Source organism: Labeo rohita, unplaced genomic scaffold (genome assembly GCF_022985175.1).
Source record: "Labeo rohita strain BAU-BD-2019 unplaced genomic scaffold, IGBB_LRoh.1.0 scaffold_603, whole genome shotgun sequence".
NCBI lineage: Eukaryota > Metazoa > Chordata > Actinopteri > Cypriniformes > Cyprinidae > Labeo > Labeo rohita.
This window is the reverse complement of record NW_026129528.1, coordinates 17,556-31,650: the sequence shown is the minus strand read 5'-3', so window position 1 is coordinate 31,650 and position 14,095 is coordinate 17,556. Positions and strand designations below refer to the sequence as shown.

General features: G+C 38.1%; 1 pseudogene and 1 gene segment (V, D, J or C); both read right to left on the bottom strand.

The window, feature by feature from the left end:
* Window positions 1-10,038: 10,038 nt before the first annotated feature.
* LOC127161247 (immunoglobulin heavy variable 1-46-like) lies at window positions 10,039-10,547 on the bottom strand. The segment is given in 2 exon segments: window positions 10,039-10,370; window positions 10,469-10,547. Coding segments are annotated over 2 exon segments (396 nt in total).
* Window positions 10,548-13,073: 2,526 nt separating this feature from the next.
* On the bottom strand, window positions 13,074-13,622 carry LOC127161246 (Ig heavy chain V region PJ14-like; annotated as a pseudogene).
* Window positions 13,623-14,095: the final 473 nt, after the last annotated feature.

Genomic DNA, 14,095 nt, shown 5'->3' with positions numbered 1-14,095 from the left:
GGTTTCTCCTGAATTCTATGATCATCTCCACTGTTTTGAGCGTGTTGAGCTCCAGGTTGTTATGACGGCACCATACAGCCAACTCTTTAACCTCCTGTCTGTAGGCAGACTCTTCACCATCCTGAATCAGGCCGATGAGTGTGGTGTCATTTGCAAACTTCAGAAGCTTGACAGAGGGGTCTTTGGAGGTGCAGTCGTTGGTGTAGAGGGAGAAGAGCAGTGGGGAGAGAACACATCCCTGAGGAGCGCCAGTGTTGGTGGTGCGGCTGCTTGACATTAATGTCCCCATTCTCACCAGATGTTGCCTATCTGTCAGAAAGCTGGTGATCCATTGACAGATAGAGCTAGGAACAGAGAGCTGGTTTAGTTTGGTCTGAAGGAGTGTAGGAATGATGGTATTGAAGGCCGAACTGAAGTCCACAAACAGGATCCTCACATAGGTCCCTGGTCTGTCCAGATGTTGCAGGATGAAGTGCAGTCCCATGTTTACTGCATCATCCACAGACCTGTTTGCTCGGTAGGCAAACTGTAGGGGGTCCAGTAGGGGTCCAGTGATGTTCTTAAGATAAGCCAGAACCAGTTTTTCAAATGACTTCATGACCACAGACGTTAACGCCACAGGTCTGTAGTCGTTAAGCCCTGTTATCTTGGTTTTCTTTGGGACGGGGATGATGTTGGAGCGTTTGAAGCATGATGGAACTTCACACAACTCCAGAGACCTGAAGATCTGAGAAAAGATGGGGGCCAGCTGATCAGCACAGGTTTTCAGACAGGCTGGTGTCACACCGTCTGGGCCTGGTGCCCTTCTTCTTTTGTTCTTTCTGAAGACCTGACCTGGCGCACCTCATCTTCACTGATCTGAAGAGCAGGAAGGGGGGAGAGGGGGGTTGCTGGAGGTGTTAGTAGTTGTGTGTGGCTTTCAGACCGTTCCACACTGAAGCTGGGTCGTTTGAAGTGAACTGATTTTCTAACCTTTTTGCGTAGGTCCTTTTAGCCACTCTAATCTCCTTATTCAGTGTGTTCCTGGCCTGATTGTACAAGACTCTATCCCCTTTTCTGTAGGCATCCTCTTTGGCTTGACGAAGATGTCTGAGTTTTGTTGTAAACCATGGCTTATCGTTGTTGAATGTTAAATAAGTCCTGGTAGGAATGCATATATCCTCACAGAAACTGATATATGAAGTTACAGTCTCTGTGAGTTTGTCCAGATTGTTTGCAGCAGCTTCAAAAACACTCCAATCAGTCCATTCGAAACAGGCTTGTAAAACCCGCTCTGTTTCGTTGGTCCATCTCCTTGCAGTCTTTAATACAGGTTTAGCTGTTTACAGTTTCTGTCTGTAGGTTGGTATAAGATGAACCAAACAGTGATCAGAGAGTCCCAAAGCTGCCCGTGGGACAGAGATATGCATTCCTTAATGTGGTGTAACAGTGGTCCAGTATATTACTGTCTCTGGTGGGACATGTAACATGCTGACTGTATTTGGGCAGTTCACGGGAGAGATTTGCTTTGTTAAAATCCCCAAGAATGATTAAAACAGAGTCTGGGTGTTTTTGCTCCGTGTCTGCGATCTGATCGGCTAGTTGCTGTAGAGCCAGGCTTACGTTCGCTTGCGGTGGAATGTAGACGCTCACAAGAATAAACGAGCAAAACTCTCGCGGGGAATAGAACGGCTTACAGTTAACGAAAAGCGCTTCTAGATCGGAACAGCACATCTTCTTTAACACTGTTACATCTGTACACCACCTCTCATTGATGTAAACGCACGTCCCGCCGTCACGCAATTTCCCCGTTGATTCTGCGTCGCGATCCGCTCTAAACAGCTGATAGCCCGGCAGATGGAGCGCGCCGTCCGGTATCGCGTTATTCAGCCAGGTTTCCGTAAAGCAGAGAGCAGCGGAGTCCTTATTTGTCCGAGTGAGCATAAGAAGTTCATCCGTTTTGTTGGGTAGAGAGCGGAGATTCGCCAGATGTATGCTAGGCAGCGCCGTACAGAATCCGCGTTGTCTAAGCTTCACGAGCTCGCCGGCTGATAAAGACACTCACAGGTCATTGCTGTGAAAAGCAGCAGTAAAGATGTCGGGAACATGATTGTGAGTTGATTTCCTCTCTGCTCTACTGGTGGAAAAAAAAAAACAATACAAACGGTTCTCTTTAAAACACCCTGAGAGGGGGAAACACTGAGCAGTTTTGCATAGTATGAAATATAAAATGCTTGTCAAGTCAAGTCAAGTCACCTTTATTTATATACCGCCTTTAACAATACAGAATTGTGACAAGGCGGCTGTACAGTATTAAATAGGAAACAGTACATCAACAATGCCAAAGGCAACAGTAAACACTCACATTTTAGGTAAAGGTAGTTAATCAAAAATAATAAAATAAAATGCAATATTGTGTTAAGAGAAAGTGTCCCCAACTAAGCAAGCCAGAGGCGACAGCGGCAAGGAACCAAAACTCCATCGGTGACAAATGGAGAAAAAAAACCTTGGGAGAAACCAGGCTCAGTCGGGGGGGGCCAGTTCTCCTCTGGCCAAAGTTCCCGTGGTCTTGTGCCGACAGCCGTCTAGGTGATGTGGTCTTGTCAGTCACTCAAATTTCTGAGATAAAATTTAGTTTGACAACTTGATATATTTTTGTACTATTCAGCAATAAATAAAACATTGAACACAAAAATATAAAATAGTTTGGTTTCTTTTCTGAAAATGTTGCAAACACATACAATTATAATGTCAATATCAAGCAGATTATAATGAAACAATTTGATGCATTTCATTGATGTGATATTTAGTACCTCTTGTTCTTATGTTAACACACTTCTGTTCCTGCAGTTTGTTTTTTGCTTTGTTTTGTTGTTTGTTTTGAACACTTTTACAAACCTCACTATAAAGAGGGTATTTGGTCATAGTTGGGAATGTCACAAAACGGTTGGAAATAATGATGAGGTGAGGATCTAAGCACAGCAAATTAGTTTTATTTATACAAACTCAAAACCAGAGCCGGACAGTAACGGAGTACATTTACTTGAGTACAGTACTTAAGTACAATTTTGAGGGATCTGTACTTTACTCGAGTATCATTTTTGGGGAGTACTCATGACTTTACTCAAGTACATTTGAGAGGCAAATATTGTACTCTTTACTCCACTACATTTCCATCCATAAGCGTGAGTACCCGTTACTTCTTCTAAAAAAAAGGAAAAAAAGAAAAATCTCAGAAACCCTCAATTTGTTGTTTCCCTCTCAAACACGATTGGATTGTGCAGGCGCCACTGATTGCCACTCAAATGAGATGAATTTTATTTTTCCTTATTTGTACGCTGACCTAAACACAGCTGATTAGCTGATTTTCTTTAATCACTTAATCACGGTCAGGTTCAGAGGTGTGTCAGAACATTGCTATATTGCCTTTGCTGGTTTAGGTTTATTGATTTGATTGATGAAAAAACAGAGAAACTCACATGTACACACAATTGTTAGCTGAATTTTCTTTTCTGATATTACACATTAATGTAAGCTGAGCATTTGCTTTGATGTTCTTGAGTATGCAGTGTGTTTAACACAGTCAGGTTCAAATGTGGGTGCAAAAAATCCATTAAAACTCTAGCAGAGGTTTGTCAGAGCGTTGCCATTGTTGTGGTATTGCCTTGTGGGCAAGTGAGAAATGTTAAATAAAGCAACATGGTAAAAAGATGAAAATGACTTGATTTTACTTTCAATTCCTTTTACATTCTCCAAGGTATTAACATTAACATTTTTCATAACTCCATGTAGGACGTTTCTGTACATAAATGTAAGCACTGTGGCAGTAGTAATGCAATATTTAGAAAATGTACTCTTGTACTCTTGATACTCAAGTACTTTTAAAAACAAGTACTTCAGTACTTTTACTTAAGTAGACATCTGACTGTAGTACTTTTACTTGTACTTGAGTAAAATTTAGCAAGGGGTATCTGTACTTTTACTCAAGTAATGAACCTGTGTACTCTGTTACACGCAACACAAACTGACAATGAATGGCAGAAAATACAGGGTTTCAATACAATTAAATAAACCAATCAGACAGGTGCAGACACTAATCAAATAGCTAAGGTAACAAACTAGTGGTGGAAATTAGGTCGAACGAGGACAAAACCAAGCAGAAGCGAACATGCATGTGACAGTATAAATGGTCCTTTTATTGTAATTATTTAATTGTAATATGTAAGAAGTTATTTGTGATTTGTGAGATAATGTAAACAACAAAATTTAATTTGTGAAGTTGGAGACCTTTAGTGGGTTGCAGTTGAGTAAATACAGGCAAAAAATAATATAGCTTATTTTATAATTATTGGATTCAGATTTTGTGCAGTGCTGTAGCTGTATTCATCACTGTGTCTCTCTTGCACAATAATATACAGCAGTGTCTTCATTCTTCATATTATTCATCTGCAGATACATCTGTTTCTTGCTGTTGTCTCTGGAGATGGTGAAGTGTCCTTAGACAGACTGACAGTAATATATATAAGCACCACCAGATGAGATGTATACCAGCCACTCCAGACCTCCTCCTGCAGCCTGTCTGATCCAGGCCAAGTCCTGCTCACTACTAAATCCAGAGACTGTACAGGCAAGTCTGTGAGATCCTCCAGGTTTAATGACCACTGACTCAGACTCAGTCAGTGTTTGACACCAACAGACTGAAAAACAAACAGTTCATCATTAACATTTACAACAGTGCACATAAATAAGTCTGACAATCAACAGGTTTTCAGGAGCCTCTTACATTCTGTGAGAGCAAACAAGAAAATAAAACGCAGTTTAGAAACAATATCCATTATCATGTTATGAAAAGAGAAAGCTGATGCATCAAAGTCACAAACAAGTTTTGTGTCTGGAAATAAAGAGAGTGGGAGCTTTTTAAAGAGGACCAGAAGTAGGTTTGCATAGGGTGCCCTCTAAAGGTACATCTACACTTCTGTGCGCCTAAAAACCTCTGTAATCATATCTGCCTTTCAGTTTATTGTTTGTTAATGCTTGTTTACTAGCTCATAATAGCTCATTACCAATTAAGTAAAAATGTATATAGTACACCATCTCACACACAAGCTCAAATGTAGAGGTTCCTTTATTCATAGTTGGAGTAACATTTGATCCATGGGCGTCGCTAGGCCATTTTTAGGGGGCTATAGCCTCCCTAAAATTTTGCGATTATCCCCATAAACTGTACACGAATTTCCTTTAAATTTCATATGAAAATTGCAGCAGACTTTGATCATCCCCGTCTTTCAGCGCGCTCTTCAATCCGCAGACCGCGGTGGCGCAGAGGAAAAAAACAAGGTGTATGTTTATCGATCGATTATTATAATATCCGCATCTGTGCAGTTTAAATACAGTTTACAAAATATCATGGCCGAGCAATTGGTTCCCCATCTACTGTAGCCTAAGTTTTCGCTGTGTTCACCCCTTGTCACACCACAGCTGTTTCCTCCAGAGAAAATGAAGCACATATAAACGCATACTTTATAAAACGATCATGTTGCCATTTCCATTTGAAAATGTAACTTTCAATATAATACATATTCCAGTCCATGTAGGTTTGCATACTTGAGTTAAGGAAAGAGTATTGTACTAAAAATGCAAACATTAAAATTTTGTATTTGTACAGTAAACAGGTGTGTGTGTGTGTACTTGTTTTTGCTACATTGTGGGGACCAAATGTCCCCACAAGGATAGTAAAACCTGAAATTTTTGACCAGCCTGCGGTCCCCACAATGTTAAAAAAATAGTAAATTATGTTTATCTGAAAGTGTAACGATGCAAACATGTCTAGGTTTAGGGTTAGGGTTGGGTTAGGGGATAGACAATATTGTTTGGTCAGTATAAAATCTATAGAAGTCTATGGAAAGTCCCCTCAATTCACAAAAACAAACATGTGTGTGTGTGTGTAAGATCAGGAAGACTTGTATTTGGCTTATTCAGTACTCAAATGTTTGTGATGAAGACGAGCCCACCAGCTCGCCTTCGGGGGGAAAACATGAGTCCGTGTAGGATGTAAAAAAAAAAAAAAAAAGATGGCCCACTCGCAAAGCACTTTCGTGCAAGGTGAAATTTATTTACAGTGCAAGAAAGTTCATCCACAGTGAAGAATATATACAAGTGCACACAAAAAAGACAAAAATCCAAAGTACCAAAGAAACAACAAAAAGGGAAAATAAACCAGAAAATAATCCAACAATGATATATGCAACAAACAGGTATCCACAGCATACGAAGGGGTTTTGGGGTTTGCTGGAGGCACCGCAGTAGCACTCTTGCGTCGACTTGGCAAACAAGTAATGTCATTCTTGTTCTTGTTCTTGTTGTTGTTTAATGGCGACCAACTCCTTAGGAGCATTATCGCCACCTACTGTACTGGATGTTACATTAAACTTACATAGGTGATGAGTCTGAATTTTGAGAAAAGACAAAAAAAACAAAAAAAAAAAAAAAAAATTATAATAATAATAGTAGTAGTAGTAGTAGTAGTAGTAATAATAATAATTCCAACCTTTATGTTTCATACTTCCTTTAATCTATGGAGCACTCAGAGCACATGCTCATGATAGCGCTGCGTGTTCAGCTCCTCCACCACTTACAATTAGCTCTACATGCTCCAGATTAGGTAGAGTATTGAGTAATGTCATTGGGTTTGGCCCCGGCTTATATAGGCCAAACCCCGCCCCTTTCTGGACCATACCCTTCACAGGTAAGTATAACATTTAATACACACACAAATACCACATCTACTTAAGACATCTTATTATAATTAATCAATAATAACTCATTTCAGATGTCCATATAATAATAAACACACAATTCGTTAACACATAATACTTTTAACACATAATTTCCACACGTAAATACACACAAAAACACCCATTCAAACTACGCAATGGTTTCGCCAGCTTCGGTTGCGCTGCGCCTTGGTTGAGTATTTCTACATGCTTTAATATTAATGTTGAAGAGAGAGAGATGGGCAGGTTTTTTAGATTACCGTCTGAACTGTTTTTGATAAGGTGTGGCATGAACAGTGTATGTTTCTCCAAAGCACATGAAGTTTATGTACGGCACAGCAGCCTCTTGTGTTACTGTGTTGTTCGTGCACAGTAATAAACAGCAGTGTCTTCAGCCTGCAGATTTGTCATGTGCAGATACACCTGCATTTTACTGTTGTCTCTGGAGATGGTGAATCGTCCTTCAACAGTTTTAGAGTAATATTTGTCACTGCCACTTGGAGCAGAAATATGTGAGATCCACTCGAGTGCTTTCCCTTCAGCCTGTCTTATCCATGAAAATGCGTGCATCTCCAACATCAATCCCAGAGAAGGTACAGGTCAGTTTATGATCGTTCCCAGGTTTGATGACGACTGACTCAGACTCAGTCAGTGTCTGACATTTGAACTCTGTCAAATAAAAGAAATTAGAGCAAATGCTGTACTTCAGAAAATTAAAAATTAAAGTGACAGTTATACAGTATCTGAGTATAAAGAAAAGAGATGAAAATAAAATATATCCATGTAAAAAATATATCTTACTTACTGTTTATAGACACTAATATGCTTATTAAACAGCAGGTAATTCTGAGAAACATTTTTGCAGCTGTTGTTGTTAAAAAGCTCACAGAAACAATAAAGCACTGAAAAAGAGTTAAATATGAAGTGTTTATGAGGCAGGATGTACATTTTAATTTGCATAGCCCATCCTCCAGCTGATTTTACATTTAAAAAAACAAATAAAATCAAACCCCAAACATGGACTCGTCCTGCTCATTATAAACAACTTTTGTGACTTTAGTGCCCACATTCACTTTAAAACCTTTTTTAAGACAGATTTGTGTTGCTTTTACTGTGAAATGTATCATGCACTTCAAAGCAGAGTTGTTAAAATACTGTCGATTTGAGTGGTGTACCGTACAGGTTTTGAATTTTGCTCACTGATCAACCCTCCAGGCTTTAAATTTGTGATCTTTATGATGTGTCCTAATTAGCCCAGAGTTTTATACACTTGTGTATCAGGGAAACTGTTTATGAGAATTTAAATGTTTCAAACCACAACAAGTAATTTGATGAGGGAAAGTTTTCAATTGCTTCAGTGATCTGATGCATGAATAGTTTTTGTTCAGTCCTGCAGTCTTTTGTGTAACTGTGACTCTCGTGCACAGTAATAAACAGCTGGGTCTTCAGTCTTCAGGCTTTTCACCTCTAAATGCAACATGTTTTTGCTGCTGTCTGTGGTGATGGAGAACTGGCCCTGTAGAGACTGAGCATAATATGCACTTGAGCCAGATATATATCCAATCCACTCCAGTCCTTTCCCTGGTTTCTGACGGATCCAGCCCATCCAGTAGCTGCTCACTGAGAATCCAGACACAGTGCAGGACAGAGTCACTGATTCTCCAGGCTTTTTCATCACAGAATCTGAGGAGGTCAAAGACTGACCACTAACAGCAGAAAAACATGAAAAACAAACATTATTATGTAGAAGAATAAAATGACAATAGTAATCTGGAGAAGTGAAATCATTCTAACTTGAAATAATCATCAGCAGAGCTCCAAACCGTATCATTTCCATTATCACCCTAAAATGATCAAATGAAGACAGACACTGCTGCCAGACACTGACTGATGATCCAGTTTATAACACAGACCTTTGAGAGAGTAAGTGACACTGATCCTTCCTACAAAATCATTTGCATATTTAAAGGCATGCAGGTATATATTTTATATTTGCAGTAGAAGAAACCTGAAATTTTGAGAGGGAACAATTCTGTACTGCACTGTTTGCTATTTGTTTTGTTTTCAAAGTCACATTTTAAATCTGTTAATAAATCTGTTATAAAAAAGTTATAAATCTGTCTATACTGCACATTGCTAATGGTTTGTGTTAGATGTTTGTATGGTTGTTGTTTCTGAGTGTTAAATGTATAAGTGTGATATCAGATAGTAGGTCTATTGACATCAGGTGTCTGGTGGACGGGTGGCGGTTTGAGGGTCTGTCTAAAGGTCATTGAGGAGGATGGAGTGAGAAGTGCTACTATTTAATGTTGAGACTGACATTAGTGCAGTTGCAGTAGATCATTGTGTTGTTACTGAGCACTGACAAAGCATGAGACTTTACATATGAGTGTGTTCAGTTTTTTTTTTTTTTAATTCAATTACAGCAAGATTAATTTGTATAAGTTACCCACATTTGAGCATAAGGTTAGTTCTGTCAGGACCACTATTGTCAAGTGACTTAGCATACATTTTAGGTTGGGTATATGGTTCTGTTCTGGCCAAACAGTCCCTGCCAATCCATGCAGCCTAACATGGATATGAGCAGGGAGAGCATGAATAATCCCCTATAAACAGGACAGAACCAACATTAATGATTAATGTAACAGATATCATTAATGCTCTAAGTGATTATTTTATGTAACAACATAATTCAGTGGTCTGACTCAAGAGAAATATCCAATGCCAAGTCCTGATAATAAACAGTTGGGGATGGAGGTGGGTGATTAACTCATTAGCAAAGCGATAGTGGCTGAATAGTGACTGAAAGGGCCTTATTAAGGGAGTTATGATTGGCATCATGTTCCTATAGACATGGATCAGCTGAGTGTCAGCAGATGCAAGCTTGACTAACGTGACCTGCCAGAACTAATGCTACGCTCCATATATAATTAGAAAAGAAAAGTTGGATGAAGATAAATATAAATATACATTTTTAAGAACTATATAGAGGGTATTTGTCCCTAAAACTGTTATTAAATGAGTATAGCTATACCATTCATTAAGTAAAATAAAAACTCACTCACACTGAACTGAGTTGATTTCAGATACAAACTAGAAGGTATCAGGAAAATAATATATATATATATATATATATATATATATAATTATGGTGATACTGTAACCACAACAACTATTAATACTTCATAATCATGATAATAAGAGCAAGTATATTGTTCATAGCTTAATAACTGGTCTTTCCTAACTGTGGTTGTCAGTTCTTGTAGAGCGGCTTCATCAGATGGAGTCAGTGTGTCTCTCGGGCACAGTAATAAACAGCAGTGTCCTCTTCTCTCAGACTCTTGGCTTCAAGATACTGTGTACTTTGAGACACGTCCTCACTCATAGTGAAGTGATTTTTCATGGAGTCTGCGTAAATAAGGTAATTAGAGCTAGAACTTTCACCAGTGTTAACTCTCCCAATCCACTCCAGAGCTTTCCCAGGTTTCTGTCGTATCCAGTGCATCAAGAAGCTTGTCATTGTAAAACCGGATGTTTTACAGGAGATCTTCACTGTTTCTCCAGGTCTCTTTATCTCAGCAGGTGACTGATCTAATCGGATTTCATCACCATTGATACCTGCGGAATAAAAAAACAAAAAAAAAAAAGACATCAATGAAGAGTTTTTGTCAGTCATAGTGTTGTTAACTAGACAAATACACAAATGTCAAAATGACCTTGCTGTGACAGAATCACCATAAAGATGAAATGACAAATGCTCCGCAACTCCATTGTCAGCATCAGATATTATTTGACTGGAGAGTGAACAGTTCAGCTGAATTTGTGTTATATAAAGTTCAGTTATCACATTTGCATAGGCTGCTTTCTCTGTGCTTGTATAATATGATCTCTAGTAATGTGGCTGATCATGTGAAGAGGAGGAGTTACTCAGATGTTTCTGCTAAAGGTAAAGACATGAAAATGTCTGGAATTGCTACATTTTGGACTCAAATTTAGCCCTGATTTCTTTTCTAGTGTTTTAAATGATCTCAGAACACTGATTTTTGATCATTTATCGGAATTTATATGTCAATAGTGTGAAGTAAACGTCTAATAATTGTGTTAAATCTTCAGAAACAGGTCACGTTTGATACTTAAGTAAGTGACTCCCTCTTGTGGCGCACTACTGTTAAAATACTTTTTATATAGCATGATATAAAATATTAGCATTGTGATATATTTTTATATTCATATAAAAAAACTTAGGAGCAAATTAAATGGCAGACTATATATAATTATAACACTTTTTGCTTTTTACATTAACACACAAAAACTAAAATCATGGATGTTTTTCATGTTGTATTTCTTTTATTTGTCTTCTAAAGGAATTATTATCAGTAACAACCATAAACAGTTCATTTTTCCACAGTTTGTTTGTAAAGATAAGATGTACTTTTGTTCCAGTTTTACTGTTTTACTATTCACTCAGTCAGGGGAGTAACCTGTTCATTCACATACTCAATAAACTTACTTATATTCAGTTACTAATTATACTGTCACATGCAGTTATGGCCTCCACCAGTTCATCTCCAATAAGCCTGAACAGCATCTCACAGAGTACAATCAGATATTGTTGAAACAGTGTATTTTATCTGTACTCCACTGACCACTTTGCACATTTCTATAAATTACACAATAACACTGAAGGTCACAATGTTATGAAATATGGCATTTTTTTTAGAGGACATACTTAAAATCACAAACATTAAAGTTTTGTTTTTGTGGTTAAAAATGGCAAGAATCTATTCAATGTTATAGGGAGATGGTGAAGTCAGGGGCGTAGCACCAAATTCTGGGCCCTATGCACAAGCAGTGGCCATGGGCCCCCGTAAGCTCGAGGTTCACAACTACCTGCAACTAACCTTACTACTAATCTAAGAACTCTTATATGTATAACAAAAAAAGCCTGATTACACAACTTCTCTGAATTTCTGTTTTATTTGCAGAATGCTTAAAAGCTAACAGTAGATGCCATTTTATTTTTCTTATGGATGTGTCAAAAAATAGTCTCTTAATTAGGCTAGCCAAACAGCTAGACTACAGTAAAAGGCAGAGCATGACTTAGTGTTGCTAAACACATTACAGTATAAACAGCTAAAATGATGTGCTTTCATTTTAAACTACAGTATAGGCTCACCTTGTCTTAAGTCCACAGTATCAGATGATGAGGGGTCTGTTGTTGCATCACCCTCTGTGACAGTTTCTGAAACTGAGTGCCATGCGTTTCACAAGTTAGCTTTGCTACTAATATGACAGCCTATCCTCATGAACCTATATGACATTGAGCCTACAAAGTTAGACTATTATAGTTCAATAACAAATATTAATTTAGTTTTCGAATTAGTATACTATTGAAATGGTGTAGGCTATGCAAACAAGGCATCATGTAATTTCTAATTTTGTGTTATGCCGTTGTGTTATTAGCACTGATAATCGCGGTGGTATTGAAGTGTTTTGTAACCACAGCAGGTGTTCATTTGTAGACTATTTGCTCTCACATTTTGGGCTCACCTTTCTTGGGAAAGAAGTCTGTTAGCAGTTGCTTTCCCTCATTTCTTTTTTTTTATCCCTTTCTTGCCTCTCTTTTTTTTCTGAGAACCGGATTTAGCTTTCTTACACATCATCTTCCATAGCACAGTTATGCACAGTTATGCCGTCTGCCGCTTCAGCAGAATGAACGCTACTTCAAATGCGCCTAGTCAAAAAGCCCGGTGAAGGTGGACTAAACCATTTCGTGCAAGGGAGAGGGTGCCTGTCCTCAGACACTATATGTACTTGGACACCATTTAATACATCAATCAGCTGATGCATTTACCCAAAATATTAGCATTTACATTAGTTAACAACATTTATTGTGATCTTAAAATTATATTTAAAGGAAAACAAAATTTCACCCCTCAGGGGCCCTCCCCCCACTTGGGGCCCTGGTAATTTAGTCCCACTTTTCACCCAACTACGACGCCCCTGGGTGAAGTGCAATTCTTGCCACTAAAATAGGCTTTGTTTGATATCTTAACTGTGCATACTTTACATTTTCCCTAATTAAAGATGACACTACTATGCATGTGTGAAGTGAAAATCAAGTTATTTAGTGTTTTTCAATTGTCCATTCGATTCAACTGTACACAGTGCACTTCTTTTTAGGAAATAATAATGTAAAATATCATAATACGCCTATTTCACTGGTGTATGTAGTAATGTTTCTGAATGTGATCCTGAACCTGAAGCAGGTCATTTATTGTGTGTTTGTAACTGTGTTGATGAACTGCAGATCTGTTTTTGTCAGTTTCTCACACTGAACTGATTCACTGTGTCTGTCTTTGCACAGTAATACACAGCTGTCTTCAGTCTGCAGGCTGCTAATGTCTAAGTACAGCTCATTTCGGCTCGTGTCTCTGGAAATAGTGAAGCGACTCTTGAAGGAATTCCCAGAGTCTATTGATCCACTGCCCCATATGATCCCAATCCACTCCATGGCTTTTCCAGGAGGCTGCCTGATCCAAGCTGTGCCATAATCTGTGAGGGCATATCCAGAGATCTGACAGGACAACCTCACCGACTGACCAGAAGCTTTAATCTGTGCAGGAGACGAGGTCAGTGAGATGCCAGAAACATCTGTAAAAGAGAACAACACACTGAGAGACAATATTAATTTGTCTGTTTCTACCTATTTAAATATTTGTATAAATACAGTCAGCAACAAAAAGATTCACACTGATATGACAGTGAATCAACTCACATGGCAAAAAGGTAAATAAAATAAGTAGAGTTTGACTCATGATTGATTTCAGAATCAGAGAGTAAATCCACACAGCTTTATCCTAGTTTTAGTGAACTGACCCTGTGCTGGAAGAAACTGACACTTTTATTCTCTCATAGTGAACATTTGCATATCATTATCTGAGTTAAATGAGGATACAATTTTGAAGTTTGAATTTCAGTGAACTAAAATGCTTTCATGTGTGTTTGCATCTTTGGTTTGCATATAGGCTCATTTTCAGGAATCCACAAAGACATCACAGAGCTAAAAATAACCATATTCAGGCAATAGTGTGAATATGGTTATTTAAAAAAAAAAAAGTGTTTTATGAAGTCACTCAAACTTCTGAGATAAAATCTAGTTTGACAACCTGATTTATTTTTGATTTTGTTATTTTTGTTTTATGGTGTTTATTTATGGCTTAGAGTGATAAAATAATTAGATTTTCAATTTTCAATTTTTTAAATTTTTTTTTGTAGATACATGTCATAGATGTTGACTGTGGTAGTTCATGTACAGTGCTTGTGTTGATTTCTCATGTTGT